Here is a 15,048-nt window from a genome sequence, read left to right on the forward strand (position 1 = left end):
TTTCACGTTTCTTGACTGTGGATAAAGTAGATACTGTGGGGATCCTGAGGCTTTCCCAGGCAAGATCAGATATGTAATCCCTCCAGCGTGCTCTGGTTCTGTCCTGTGGTCTCCTCCCAGTTGAACAAGCTCAGATTGCCAGAAAGGAGGTGACATCCCAACCTGATGCCTCCACAACCTCATTTGGCTTCTTTAAATGAAAAGAAGCAGCAGTTGTACTCTGAGGCTCCTTCGGATTTCCTGAAATTGGGATTGAAACTGGGATTGTCAGATTGTCAGGCCATTTGAGCCCTTCACTTTGAGGCTCAGCTCACAGCTCACCACAACAGTTCGGTTGGAATTCCTGATCTATTTCCCAGTCGATATCACCATTCATCTTACTCTGAGGGCCCTATTTTAACAATCAAAGTGCACGGTGTGAAGCGCCTTGCGCTGGTGTGTTTAGGGTGTGCACAAATCCACTTTTGCTAGTTTAACGATGGAAAAAAAAAGTCAGTGCGGCAGGTGCATGGTTCAAAAGGGTTGTACTCAGTGTCTTAATTAATCATAGGTGTGTTTTGGGCGTAACATGCAATAAAACAATCAGTGTCATCTCCCCATTCCCTTTAAAAGCCAGGCGTGTTTGTAGCTTGGCGAATTGCTATTATGATGGCGGATTTGTTAAGCAGGAAGGAGAGATTTTTAGGAGAAGAAACCGATCTGCTTGTGCGTGAAGTGATAGCGCGCAAGCAGATCATATATGGCACGAGCACTATGCCACCAAAACTCCACAAGGTGAAGCAGGCGTTAAAATGACAATGAAATGCTGCGCTATTGACTTTAGACCAGGTTTTTGTTGGTCAATGGCGCAATCTCTTGCCGCTGCCTCAAGATACCAATATGGCAAGCATTCACCTGAACACACCTTGTAAAACCAGCACGCCCATGGGTGCACAGATGGGCGCACAGATGGGCGCAGGTACAATTGCTATTTAAACAACGTGGGCGCTGGACGGGAAATTGACAACTGCGTCGGTCTTAAACTAGCAAAGACACTTGTGTTGGGCTTTGTGCTGCGCCGGGTGCAAGGCCCTGAGTCACCAACAAGATTTGAATACATTTGAACTTAACGCGTCTCAATCTACAAATTCCCACAGAGATCACAGCCCCAATGAAGTTACCAGAACATCTTTCCCTTTGGTCTCTCAAACTCTTCTTACACAATGGTGTTTAGCCCCTCTATGGGTAGACTATAGCAAGCGCTGTCATGATCCTCTGTCAATCATAGTGAGGGTTTACAGTATATCCAGTAATAAGCCCACTGACCCACAGAAAGATATGTCAAACCCCAGTAATAAACCTGTAAACCACCAATCATAGGGGGGGAAACAACAGCAATACTGGGTAGCATCAGCTGTGAATCAACTTATGGATTAAAGCAGGAGGCCAAAAGCTACGGTGCAGGATATAAATTCTGCAAATGAAAATGGAGGTGGATATGAATGGTTGGGCTTGTGTGTGTGTATGTGTATGTGTGTGTGTGTGTGTGTGTGTGTGTGTGTGTGTGTGTGTAAAGCTGTGAATAAGGAAAAGGAGGATCCTTGGATGACATCGGGGCTGCTACGAGTCATCAGTTCCCAATACTGCTATTCATGAATCACTTTAACAAAAGGCTGTGGAGTGTGTGCATGTTTGAATGTATGTGTGCTGCTTCAGGAGATCCGAAAAAAGAACCTTACACTGAAGTGTACAGATAATAGGCATAGCTACGCGTCAATTCCTTTGACTTATGGATTGACTTTCTCTGTCTGTCCGCTCATCCGACTGTTTGTCCGTCAAACCTAAAATCAGTCATGACAAGGTAAAACTTTCTTGTTCTGGTTGGTCTGTGACTATGGCATACATTATGTATTTAGATTTAAAATGTTAAAGGATCTCAGACATAACTGAAATTAACTCGCCGTCTGTCTTAAATTCTGATTAGTTCCACTTTAAAAAGGGAAATTGCTGTGGAGAAGAAAGCCCCTTCTAAGCAGATAAAAGTTAAATGAAAGAATAACAGGGGAGGATCCTGTCTGTCTTGGAGATTACCAATTAAGACTGGGCTTAATGTGTAGTGAGTCTGCAATCAATGTTAACTTGTTCCTTTGTTGGAATAATTAGTTGGCTCTTTGTAAGTTTGACCTCTAAACACGTCTGCACCCTGTAAAGGTCACTGCCAAGTCTCTTGATTACCAAAGAAATCTCTGAGGACTCCTTAATAACTGAATTACAGGTGAAAAGACTGATAGTTGAGCTGACATTATGCCTTTAATTGCTACATCATGTCAGCTCTTTTGAGACCTTTTTTTGTGGTGTAATTTTGCCCCCACCTTGCCATGGGTATATATGTATATATTAGATGTTAAGGGTCCATCGCAAATACCTTGTGAATCCCAACCATTCTCCATTATAACTGTAGTATATGTTGTCCTTGCTAACTGCAGTGTATGTTCTAGAGATGTAAACAGATATGAACAACATCCAAATATTTGCAGAAATATTCGCAATGGAGTGGTAAATGTCCATTAATCTGTTAAGAAATCATAGAAAAAGGTGCCCCCTTTTAATTTAAGATCCCACAAAAAAACATCAGCTTTCGACTTTTATCAAAAGTAATTCAGGTGATTGCTACAGTGTATAGTGTAAACAGAATCTAGTAGCCAAACAAGCATTTTTCCTGATGCAGATTTTCCCAAAATCAAATAGGCTATAGGGTGGGGTGTAGATTCAGACAGTGAGATGCATTCATCTTCAATAACTTTTAATCAGTGCAGGATAAAGCTTGGCTAATGTTGCACAATGTTATTGTTACCTCATGATTTAATATTGAAGCCCAGGCACTTTAACTTCACTTTGAGTTTTTGACTTGACGATGCAAACCAATCAAATACAAATCATTCTTAATGATTTGATTAATTTATGTACATGTTTACTATTATTTTGTAAACTCTCTATTTTGTATAAACAAAAATTAAGCAGTTTAGAAGACCTTCCATTAGGATTTTGACTTTTACAATAAATTAAAAATAAACAGAAACCGATAGCAGCTCTGTGTAAAATATACAGTATTGCATGGTGCTATAATCTTGTTTTTCCAGAATTTAAACTGACGAAATGTTCAAATACTGAGCTGCGAATATATATAAAAACATTTAACACACAATGTCTACTATAATTTCTGTTGAACAGTACAATGGGGTATTGTTGACCAATTTTATTTCCTGGTTGTTTTTCTCTGGTGTCCACTAAATCACACTTCAGTAGAAGGATAGCAATAACCTAGAGCTAGAACCTAGAGAGGTTGTTGGTGTGATTCCCCGGAGTGGTTTCGGGAAAAATTGGGTGAGCAAAGTAAAAGATCTGTTTCACTAAGAAGCAATTGGACTCAAAAACCTTGAGCAAGGGGTTCAGACAAGAGAGTAGACACTGCACTTTGTGAATGGGCAAAACACAACTTTGCTTTGCTAAAAAGGAGGGAAGGACCACTGTCTCTGGATAACCCAGTGATGCTGTAGTAAAGCTGCTGTTTAAAGTCAGTGTTGTGAGACAGTGTGCGGATCAGCAGGCAAGTGCTTGCACTCTGAGGAGGGGAGCTCTCCGTGGTGCTGCTGCACACACTGCTGCTCCTTGTAAAATCACTTGATGCTCTGCAGTCAGTTGAGAGTTGTTGCTCCACAGCCTTCTTGTAGTTTAGGCTGAAAGCTATCCCTGGTGTTGACAGCCTTGGTGCTCCCTACTAACATTCAACTCACATACTGGTGCACTCGCGGCTTAGACAGAAACTTATTATTTTACCTAAACAGTCCTATAAAACCAGTTTTTGAACTCATCTGAGGGTACAGCAGCTAGTTCAAAAGTTTGTTTATGAGATTTGGGAGTTTGAAAAGGCAGCGAGTTTGCTCCCTTTTGCACAACAGAGACCAATCTGCCGCCTGTCAGATGCAGAATCGTGTTTATTTTATTGCTCCCCAGGCAAGATGTAAAGAATTGATTTGTCCACAACAGTGGATTGCGATACATCTCCATGTGTTTACAGCTGCCAGTGTCTCACAGTGCGCAGAGCTGCTGAAAGCCTGGTCTACATTTTCTCTCCAGTAGTCCTGTTTTCACAGTGAAGCTGCAGAGTTTCCAAAACTGTTGTCTGATGTCCACCAGTGATGTTAAGTATGCATAAAAATTTAATTATGTGCCACTTTGGAGGCCCATTGGAGCAATTTGCGAGCAATTAGGAGGAGCAACTTGGCTCATCCTAGCAGCCAAAAGAATAACCTATCATGAAAAGAAAATAGCTTAAAAAAGGTTAGTGCCAGAAACCAGGGTGCAGCCCCGTCACATACACATGGCCAAATTACATTTTTGTCTAAAACAACAATGGCTGATGGAATTATATACCTGTTAGTGCCAAATCTGGGGTGGTAAAACCACCATCCAAATTAAACCACCGTGTAGAGATTATTGTGCAGTTCCAACTTGAAACAAGATAATTTATTTTAATTTACACAAAATGAATTTCTGGCGCGCATTCACAGTTTTTTTCAGTAGTTTTATTTTTATTTTATTTTTTAAGATCACTTTTTAAAATCTTTTTTAAGATTATTTTTTTCTTCCATTGATAGGCTAGTTTGAAGACAGGAAAGGGAAGAGAGAGGGGGTTGACATGCAGCAAAGGGCCGCGGGTCAGATTCAAACCCAGGCTGCTGCCAAGGACTCTCTACTGGGTGAGCTAGAGGTCGCCCCCTCAGTAGGTTTTTGTTAAGATTACTGAACCAACAGATCTTGTAAATATTAAAACTGACTGAAAAAAGAGGATAGAAAAATTGCCCACCATATTTCAAGAACATACAGTGTTTTATAAAAAAAAATGTATCAACAAGTTTTTTCCATAGTCTAATACTTAAGAGCTGTGTGTAAAGCACCACTTTATTTATTGGCAGGGTCAGACTTGTTTTCTAATTAATTCAGGGATGATGTTATTTTCAAATGTATTTTCTCCAGTTTTATCCTCTTTCAATGCAGAGGAGTCTTGACAGTGTTTGAGATCTGAAGGGCCTGCTGAATTATAAGTGGTGTCCCCCTCCTTAATTCTGTCTGCAACTCTCCCTCTCTTTCATTTTCACTTTCTCCCTCTTCAGCTTCTCTTCACATTTTCTCATGGCTTCACTCAAGCTGAATATAGTTGTTTTGTAAATGTTTTCTATCCAGTTTTAACATCTCTCTCTCTCTCTCTCTCTCTCTCTCTCTCTCTCTCTCTCTCTTTCTCTTTCTCTTTCACACTGTATATGTCAGTGTAAGTCTCTCCCAGTCACACACATACATGGCCTCAGGCAAAACACAGGCAGTTGTCTGTTATTCCAGACAATAAATAGAGGATAAACATCATTTTGATGGAGTTCCTCCAAGGTGTTGTGCAGTTACCAATCTATTTTTCCCCCTAGTTGACCCATTTGCTCTAGTGGCATCTTTTGTGTATATTGGTCCCAGGGCAAGAGAAAAGAGAGGTGAAATGGAATTAGGACATTTATGACTTAATCTTTCTGTTAATGGTATAAATTCAGGGAGTAATATAGGAATCATTTGAAAGCTAGAACCACCAAATGTTTAGTGTTTTTGTCATCTATAATCATTTATATCCCTTATTTCTCCCTGCATTTGTTATACTGTAGTAGAGAAGAATAATAGATACAGTACATTTACTGGGTTTATACGTGAGGGAAAATGACTACAGAGGCACTACTGTTTGATTCTGCCCGTTGACAGTTTGCAGCAATAATGTGGAAACAATAAGGTGCTCACAAGATCTCAAAATGACTGTAGTAATAATCCAAATAGGGAAGGAAACCACCCAAAGCTGTCAATACCCAACCAGTACTCATAAGGAGCAAAAACAAAACAAAAAGTGATATCTGTTAGGAGCTACCCAGGTACATGCAGCTTCTGAAGTCTTTTCCATTGTCAGTGAATACAGAGCAGGAGGCTGTAACAGTTTCTGTTTGCCAAGATCACTGTGACAAACATTAAATCAGTCCTTCAATAGTAGTTTGACATTTGGAGAGTTTTACTGTAGGAAGTTGACTGCCATCTAAATACAGTGTGACACCTACTCTCACAAAACAATGTGGGTCATGGAAATAAAATTGAACATAGAAACTCAGTAACCTTGTTATATGTTGTTATATTGGCCTTGATGAAAGAATTGTGACTATTTGACTTTTATTGTGGGTTAGAATAAAAAAAAAAAGGTGCTTTCAGAATAAGTTAACAATAAAAGAAAATATTTTCAGACTAAGGTCCTAAGGAATATTGTGAGTAGCTAACCCTCTAAAGGCTGAAATTAGGCTTCATGTGTTGTGAAATACACATATAAAAGCAGGTTTTTTATGAAAACCACTATTGAGCTCAATCAATCACAATGGAGATGGTGTAGATAAATTGTGTTAACTTCATTAGTGTAGCCTGATGATTACACTGCATGTCGTTTAGCTTTTACTTCATTATTCTGTTTAATTCATGTTCATGTGAGCCATTTTCTGCAAGGGGCATTGTTTTGCTTTGAACAAACAATGGTATTGATCCCACCTATGTTATTTTAGTTAATTAGACAGATGCAGCACCCGCATAGATTAAGAGTTGTTACTTCCGTAAGTCAACTTACATCAATGTGTATAGTTATGGCAAGTAATTATTTTCCAAATTTATTTGGCTCAAGGACCAAAAAATGGCTGTTATTCTTCCAACCGGGGAAACATTTGTCTAAAAACAAAACTCAATACCTTTCTGAATAGCTGAAACAATTAGATGTTGGCAGCAATTCAGACATCTGAAACCAGGCTAACATGAGTAAGTGAAGTACATTTAAAGTCTGGGTTTAGAAAAATCTGTGAATTCTTTCTAAAAACATTATAGGTGTTAGAAAATGCTTGTTGAAAACATGTGAAAAGATTGTTAACTGTGTAGTAATCACTTGTGGAGTTAGACCGTTAGACCGCAGCCTAAATACAGTGGGGAGAACAAGTATTTGATACACTGCCGATTTTGCAGGTTTTCTTACTTACAAAGCATGTAGAGGTCTGTAATTTTTAACATAGGTACACTTCAACTGTGAGTTTCAAATAATTAATTTGCATTTTATTGCATGACATAAGTATATGATCACCAACCAGTAAGAATTCCGGCTCTCACAGACCTGTTAGTTTTTCTTTAAGAAGCCCTCCTGTTCTCCAATCATTACCTGTATTAACTGCACCTGTTTGAACTTGTTACCTGTATAAAAGACACCTGTCCACACACTCAATCAAATAGACTCCAACCTCACCACAATTGTCAAGACCAGAGAGCTGTTTAAGGACATCAGGGATAAAATTGTAGACCTGCACAAGGCTGGGATGGGATACAGGACAATAGGCAAGCAGCTTGGTGAGAAGGCAACAACTGTTGGCGCAATTATTAGAAAATGGAAGAAGTTCAAGATGACGGTCTGGGGCTCCATGCAAGATCTCACCTCGTGGGGCATCATGAGGAAGGTGAGGGATCAGCCCAGAACTACACGGCAGGACCTGGTCAATGACCTGAAGAGAGCTGGGACCACAGTCCCAAAGAAAACCATTAGTAACACACAACGTCGTCATGGATTAAAATCCTGCAGCGCACGCAAAGTCCCCCTGCTCAAGCCAGCGCATGTCCAAGCCCGTCTGAAGTTTGCCAATGACCATCTGGATGATCCAGAGTAGGAATGGGAGAAGGTCATGTGGTCTGATGAGACAAAAATAGAGCTTTTTGGTCTAAACTCCACTTGCCGTGTTTGGAGGAAGAAGAAGGATGAGTACAACCCCAAGAACACCATCCCAACCGTGAAGCATGGAGGTGGAAACATTATTCTTTGGGGATGCTTTTCTGCAAAGGGGACAGGACGACTGCACCGTATTGAGGGGAGGATGGATGGGGCCGTGTTTCACAAGATCTTGGCCAACAACCTCCTTCCCTCAGTAAGAGCATTGAAGATGGGTCGTGGCTTGGTCTTCCAGCATGACAACGACCCGAAACACACAGCCAGGTCAACTAAGGAGTGGCTCCGTAAGAAGCATCTCAAGGTCCTGGAGTGGCCTAGCCAGTCTCCAGACCTGAACCCAATAGAAAATCTTTGGAGGGAGCTGAAAGTCCGTATTGCCCAGCGACAACCCCGAAACCTGAAGGATCTGGAGAAGGTCTGTATGGAGGAGTGGGCCAAAATCCCTGCTGCAGTGTGTGCAAACCTGGTCAAGAACTACAGGAAACGTATGATCTCTGTAATTGCAAACAAAGGTTTCTGTACCAAATATTAAGTTATGCTTTTCTGATGTATCAAATACTTATGTCATGCAATAAAATGCAAATTAATTACTTAAAAATCATACAATGAGATTTTCTGGATGTTTCTTTTAGATTCCGTCACTCACAGTTGAAGAGTACCTATGATAAAAATTACAGACTTCTACATGCTTTGTAAGTGGGAAAACCTGCAAAATCGGCAGTGTATCAAATACTTGTTCTCCCCACTGTACATGGTGCGATGATGCACAAGAGTCATGCTTAACACAGCCCCTACCCTACTGAATAAACAATGTTACCACTAACATTAGTGTAGTTTCATTCACCACGCAAACCCCCCCCTTTACCAGGACTTAAAGCTTTGCCAATATTGATGTTGCTTGTACAACAGGGGCTGCAGTGGCCTTTCTGGAAGATAATCTGTTTTAAAGGTAAATCTACACTTGTGCTGATCAACACCATCTCCTACAAATTATGTTCATATAAAAATAATTTGCATTAGCAAATACATTTTTTGTAATCATAATGAGCACATGTTAATATTGATGCATCAGCAAACTTCCAATGCAAAATGTTTACATTCACTGTCAATATACTTCTTTTATTCTTCCTACAAGATCTACATCTGGCAATATAAGCAAGATTTGTGTTGTTATAGTTGTGTTAAAGCAACTCAAAGCACTTGGTTAAGATAAAGGAAAATTGTGGTCTTGGTTAAATGTTGAAAAAGTCAATGCCGACCTGAAGCAAACATTTTTCAGTGTGAAAGTCCTGTGCTTTAGATGCCTAACATCCACCCTAACCAGCAGAAGAAAACTGTTACACTTGTTTCCAGTGAAATAAAAATATAGAATAGGAAGATTTTTGTTGCCTGGATACACCTATAGATTATAAAACATGCAACCTGCACACTCATAAAAAATAAAATCCCACACACACCAACACAATTAAACCACAGCATCTAAAACTTTTCTCTGTGTCTCCCAACACACCAGGAAATGTTTTTCTTCTCTGAGGCGGCCTAAGTGGAGTGGTCCACTGAAGCCAACCCTCAGTAATTAACTGTCACAACGCTTCAAAACTAACAAATGGACTTTGTGTCAAGGAGGGCCCATTAATTTACTGGCCTCCACTCGTCGATCCAGAGCCTATTATCTCCATTACGGCAGGCTTTCATGTCTAGGCATCCTCTCCTGCTAAACCTCCATTTCTCTGTCTCACTTTGCACAGATTCCCTGGAACTAGCAGAAAGGCCTGGTGGAGAATGTGTCTTTTCAACATATGCAGAAACACACCCTTCTTCAGCCACATAAAGGTACATGCACTATATGAACCCCACACATACTGTATGCTTCTGGACACATTTGTTTCATCTACCATGACTGCATAAGAAAATCACAGAGGCGTGACTCGTATTATAATGTAATAAGCAGCAATGCTGGGCGCGGAAATATGCACAGACCAATACGCTTCGCATGAACACACACAACGGATCAAATTCTCACACACACATTCCTCTACACAATCCACAGAGTTCTCCTTCCCTTCCAGTCATATTTAAAAACTCATACTGCACTTACACATTGGCATGACAACCTGAGGGGAGAAATCTTCCATATGTGACACTAATAAGTGCTACTCGGAAGGAATGGAGAGCCATTTCTCCATGAGGCATAAATAACCAAATAACACGCAGACTATGGCAGTCGTGTGATTTGTGATGCAGCCCACATTTATTGCTCTTCAAAGGTAACATACTACCAGGGTTCTGCAGACAGAGAGCGACTGTAAGACTGTATTTTAGTGGCATTCAGATCTGATTGGTCTTTCCCACTGAGACCAATGCATTTTTGCTGCTTTTCGATGCATTATCAGTGGCTCGGTGTGCTCGGTGTCCTCTCCGGCTCTGGAAACGTTTTTAGCTCCTCTGAAGTAATTTCAGCTTCCAATTGCGGTATTAAAAAGGCAATATTGTATCCAGAATCCATTTTAAAGGGTTGGTTCACCTATATTTAACAGAAATCATACAGTATTTTTTCACTGACTCACTGGTGGATGAATTTTTCAGATTATTTCAGTAAAAGTAGCAATATCACACTGTGAAGGTACTCTTATTATAAGTAAAGTTCTGCATTTTAACATTGACATGGCAAAAGTACAGAAGTATTCTATTGAAAGTATCAAAAGTAAAAATACCTATGCAGAATGACCCCTGTCAGTGTTATATTATTGGATATTTATTATTGATGTATTAACATGCTTGTTACATTAATGTTGCAGCTTGTTGAAGAACTCATTTTAACCTCCCCATATCTGTAACTATTCATCATATTTTATAAACCGATCATATGTTTTGGATGTAAAACCTTAATTTGAAAACCAGTAGCTATTTTTGTTTGATGAATGTACAGTAGTGGATCATAAAGTACAATACATTTTGCATAGTAGAACCACCATGAAATGGAAATGCTCGTACCCCCTAATTATACTGTAGTAAATCTACTTAATTACTTCCCACCACTGCACTTACCCCTATACATAGCCATTCCGGTTTTATTTGCGCACGGTTTTGAAATGTCTACAACTCCAGCTCAATACAATATTCATGAATAAAATTGTGTTTGTGGTACTCAAAGCATTTAATAGTCACTTCACAAAAATTAAAAATAACTGAAAATGACAAGGTGCTTATATATGATTTTCCAGACATGTCATCCCTCCTTAACTCCTTAACTATGATGACTCCCACTTCATTTGTCGTTAATGCTGATGAAAAATAGGCACCCTTCTTCCAAGGAAAAAAATCTTGTGGGACTCTCCAAAAGCAACCTGCAAATGATGCCAATCCAAAACCATCCGAGGCTGAGGCCCTGGGCATTACGATACAATAGCATTTAATCACCTGTGCTACATGCATACCATTAAGAAAACATCTGGTTTATCGACACGTGCTTGCTCTTTGGAGCCATAAACCTATCTCGCAATTTGAAAAGGCTCTTCCATAGTTCAAACACGCTGCTGGGTATTCCTGTGACATCCCTCTTATAGTCTCTATCCATGGAGATAATTGTGGTTTTATTTGCTGTGGTTTTGAGATGTTTCTCTAGGATTTTCACTTCCGCCCTAAATGAAATGGAGGTGAATAGAATTTTGTTTATGGTGCTCACAGGATTAACAAAACACTGTGTCTGATTTGGCTAACCTGACCTAACTACAGTACAACAAGGCCTAAAGTGAATTTGCAATGTACATGTAACTTTCCACCTATAGATTTCAACACAATGGTTTACCTTCATAACGATTTAATGTGAAGTTTCTCTCTAAAAGTAGCTTACCTCAGGCTTTTTAAACGAGTGGTGAGAGGTGTGTTTATGTGTGTGCAAATGTGTTAAAGAATGTTCTTTCCAGCCATAATAACGGTTATACGATTGGTCGTGGGTGGGTGGATGAGGACATTTCAGGCATTGTTCTGACTAGACATAAGCTCTGTTGCACAATGTTGTACATTATGCATCAGTGAGTGTGCGCCTGTCTTTCGGTCAAAGTGTTTCTGGGTCTGAAATGTGATGCAGATAACTGACTGCCCTTTCAGAGTACTGTCTCTTAGGCCAGGAAGCTACAATGAAGCTTACTGTGTCTAGTTTTTTGCCTGCTTGGCCACACAAGCATGAAGATGAAGAAAAAAGTAAATATATAATACTTAAAGAACTGCACATGTGCCAATTTGAAAATGTACATTTAATATGGATGTCTCCAAACAGTAAAAAAGAAAAAAAACTTAAAATGTAGAGTTCATGGTCTGCATACTTAAGGCTATTTTCTTTTTCAATAACAAAAAGGGTAATCTACAGGGTAATAACAGTTTTAAATTATGTTTATTCAGTTAGATTTTATTGGCACATTTGTTCACAACTAAAGTGAAAAAAGTCAACTTACTAATGCTTTTAGTTTGTATTTATTGCAAGGCATTTTACAGTAATTATATTGAGTACAAAGGAAAACATGCAGCTTTGCACCAGTGAATAAATATGAACAGATACTGTCTGTGTTGGTAATATTATCAGTAGTATTATTGTCAGTGTGCTAATTCTTACCACGAGGAATAGATACATTAAAAACATGCATTAAACCAAATTGTTAAGAGTATAGAGCATCAGACTTTGAACACTTTTCACTTGTTAGTTTCAGTGTGATTTCAGGTTGACCTGAGGATGTTCCTAGCCGTAGTGGGGCAATGAACTGTCAGTGTTAAATACATAAATTACACCATGTAGGGCTGTCTGCACATGGTTCTCTGTTTGCGTGACTGTCTCCATCTGTCTGTCGCAAAGATCCTTCCTATTTTATTTTACTGAGGGATTATAGCAGTCGAAAGAAATAGTTCCTTCTTCATAGCTTTTGGGTTTGGATCTGTGTTGGATGATTTGGTATTGGGGATGTGACAAGGATGCCAGGTAATCCTCTCTGAATATGAATTATTCTACCTACTGTACTGTATCTCTACAGACTTTCTTTAAAGTGGGTCTTGCACTCTGAGGAGCGATCACATCTCTGCTTTCCAACCCCCCCTCTTCTCTCAAACGTGGTTCTGCCTCACTTCCTTCCTCTTCTTTCACTTTCTTCTTCTCTGACTTTTTAATCTCCCTCCTCTACAGGGTCATCAGAGGATAGAGAGAGAGGACAGAACTAGTGGTGGACATTAGAGAGGGAGAGAGCAGAAAAGAGGGGAAGCAGAGTAAAAGGTGGGGGGACAGATGGAGGAGAGGAAGACTTTTCTGAAAATAAGGAAGCATGAAGAGAGATCATGCTAATTATCTGTCACCTTTAGCCCCCTATGGCAGTTCTTCACTTCTATTCCTTTCACTTGGTTGAGGATGTGTGCTCAGAATGTTTGCGCATAATGTGTTAATGTGCCTGAATGCATACACACACACACACACACACACACACACACACACACACACACACACACACTTTATGTGTAAGTGTGCCTGTGTTTATGCTAACACCGATGTGGAACTTTTTCTACCCAGCCATCAGGGAACATATGAGGTCTGATGTGAATGGCATCACATTATACTGCAACGGCTCTGCCTGACCATAATGACTCTGTAATTATGTGGAATTGAAACCACATCTAAAGCATACATGATGCATATTTAATATACAAGAGACATTGCAACAGCTCCACTTCACTGTGCCCAGAAATCATGGACATCTTGTCACACTAATGGATCCATGTGAGAACACACAAACATCCCTACTTCATCCCACATGTCCAGTGTTCTTTATCTGCTTCATTAGCCTTTTTATATGGCAACAAAACTAGTTGATCCCATGCTTGAGGAGTAAGCAGCTACTACAGCTGGGTAACATAAATGAGTGAGGTGAGTTAGGATCAAATGTTACTGCCTTCATGCCTCTGTCTCCTCTTTCTCTCTTTCTTTTTTTCCAGGTCGATCCTCCTTCAGGGCTCCCTGCTGAGTGACTTTTTTTGGTTCTTACTGTTCCTGCCCTCACCTTTCTCTCTGCCTTTTGTTCTCAATTTATAACACGTCTCTCTGCCTCTCTTCTTCTCCCCCTCTCTGTTCACTTGTCTCCTCCTGTCTCACACCCCTCCCAAACCTAAAACTACTCATCTCTGGTTTCTCTTCTCTCCTCTTCTGTCCTCCTTCTGTGTCACACAATCAGAAACTCTCCCTCTGTCTGCCAGAATACCGATAGACCAATAGACCAGAGCCCTCTGTCTCCCCATTATCCAGACCCAGTCTTCCTGTCTGCAGCGCGTGCACACACACACACACACACACACACACACACACACACACACACATTCGCACATTCACCCATACAACCTCTTTCCACATACATACGTTACTCACACAGTCCTGTTGCAGGGACATACAGTACATATATGCTATGAAACGCACACACACTTACACAGAAACACGCTTAAATACAGAACACACACTCACAGCTGCTAGCCCATCTAATCAATTTGCACTTAAAAGAGAGTTCCACCTTTCCCTCTGGTGTTTTCACCCCCTGCCCCCTTTCTATCTCTCTCTCTCTCTCTCTCTCTGTCTCTCTCTCTCTCTCCACCCTTCTACTACAGTAATTTATTTCCCCCTGTAAGAGGACTCCTTCTCTTGCTGCATTCACCGATCGCTAGTTCTGTCTTCCTAATGTGGCAATGCTCCTTTGCTCTCTTTTCTCACTCATTAAAGCTGCATTTCTATGTTAGCATCAAAGGGGTTAGGGCATACAAAAGCAAGCAACGCAGCCTTTGCATGTCTCTGATATGCACCCCTTCAAAAAATTTAACTAGACATTGAGGCTAAAGCGGATCTGGATCAATACCATGTGGAGAACACAAGAATGGTGATTGGTCAGCTTTTTGGTGTTTTTTCACCTGTTTCTGATGTCAGTGGAAATTGGTGATCACCTAAATTGAAAAAAGCTCAGTAATCTTCCCTTTTCAGGTCCATCGTACACCGTTATGCAAGAGAAATGACAAATTGAAATTCAGACTTAAAACTCTTTCCCACCACCCAAATGTCCTTAATATATCAATATGTATGTGTTTGTATATGCATCAAGAGATAAAAGCCTGAAGAAAACCTCAATGCTAGTCACAAGTATTTTACCAGGATGAACCTCAGAGCTTCATCATCAAAACAATAAACAGCCAGCTCTGGCAGCACGCTCGCTAGCTCCACTTTA

The 15,048-nt window shown here is 40.2% G+C and overlaps 1 protein-coding gene across 1 annotated transcript in view; it reads left to right on the forward strand.

The window, feature by feature from the left end:
• The window catches only part of grm8a (glutamate receptor, metabotropic 8a), a 406,688-nt gene that overhangs the window by 297,847 nt on the left and 93,793 nt on the right, over positions 1-15,048 (forward strand). Inside the window, exon 14 of the mRNA XM_078242882.1 lies at positions 9,556-9,640. Coding sequence (XP_078099008.1) covers positions 9,556-9,640 — 85 coding nt within the window. The remainder of the gene's footprint in view (positions 1-9,555; positions 9,641-15,048) is intronic.

The sequence above is a fragment of the Sander vitreus genome, chromosome 23 (genome assembly GCF_031162955.1).
Source record: "Sander vitreus isolate 19-12246 chromosome 23, sanVit1, whole genome shotgun sequence".
In the NCBI taxonomy this organism is placed as follows: domain Eukaryota; kingdom Metazoa; phylum Chordata; class Actinopteri; order Perciformes; family Percidae; genus Sander; species Sander vitreus.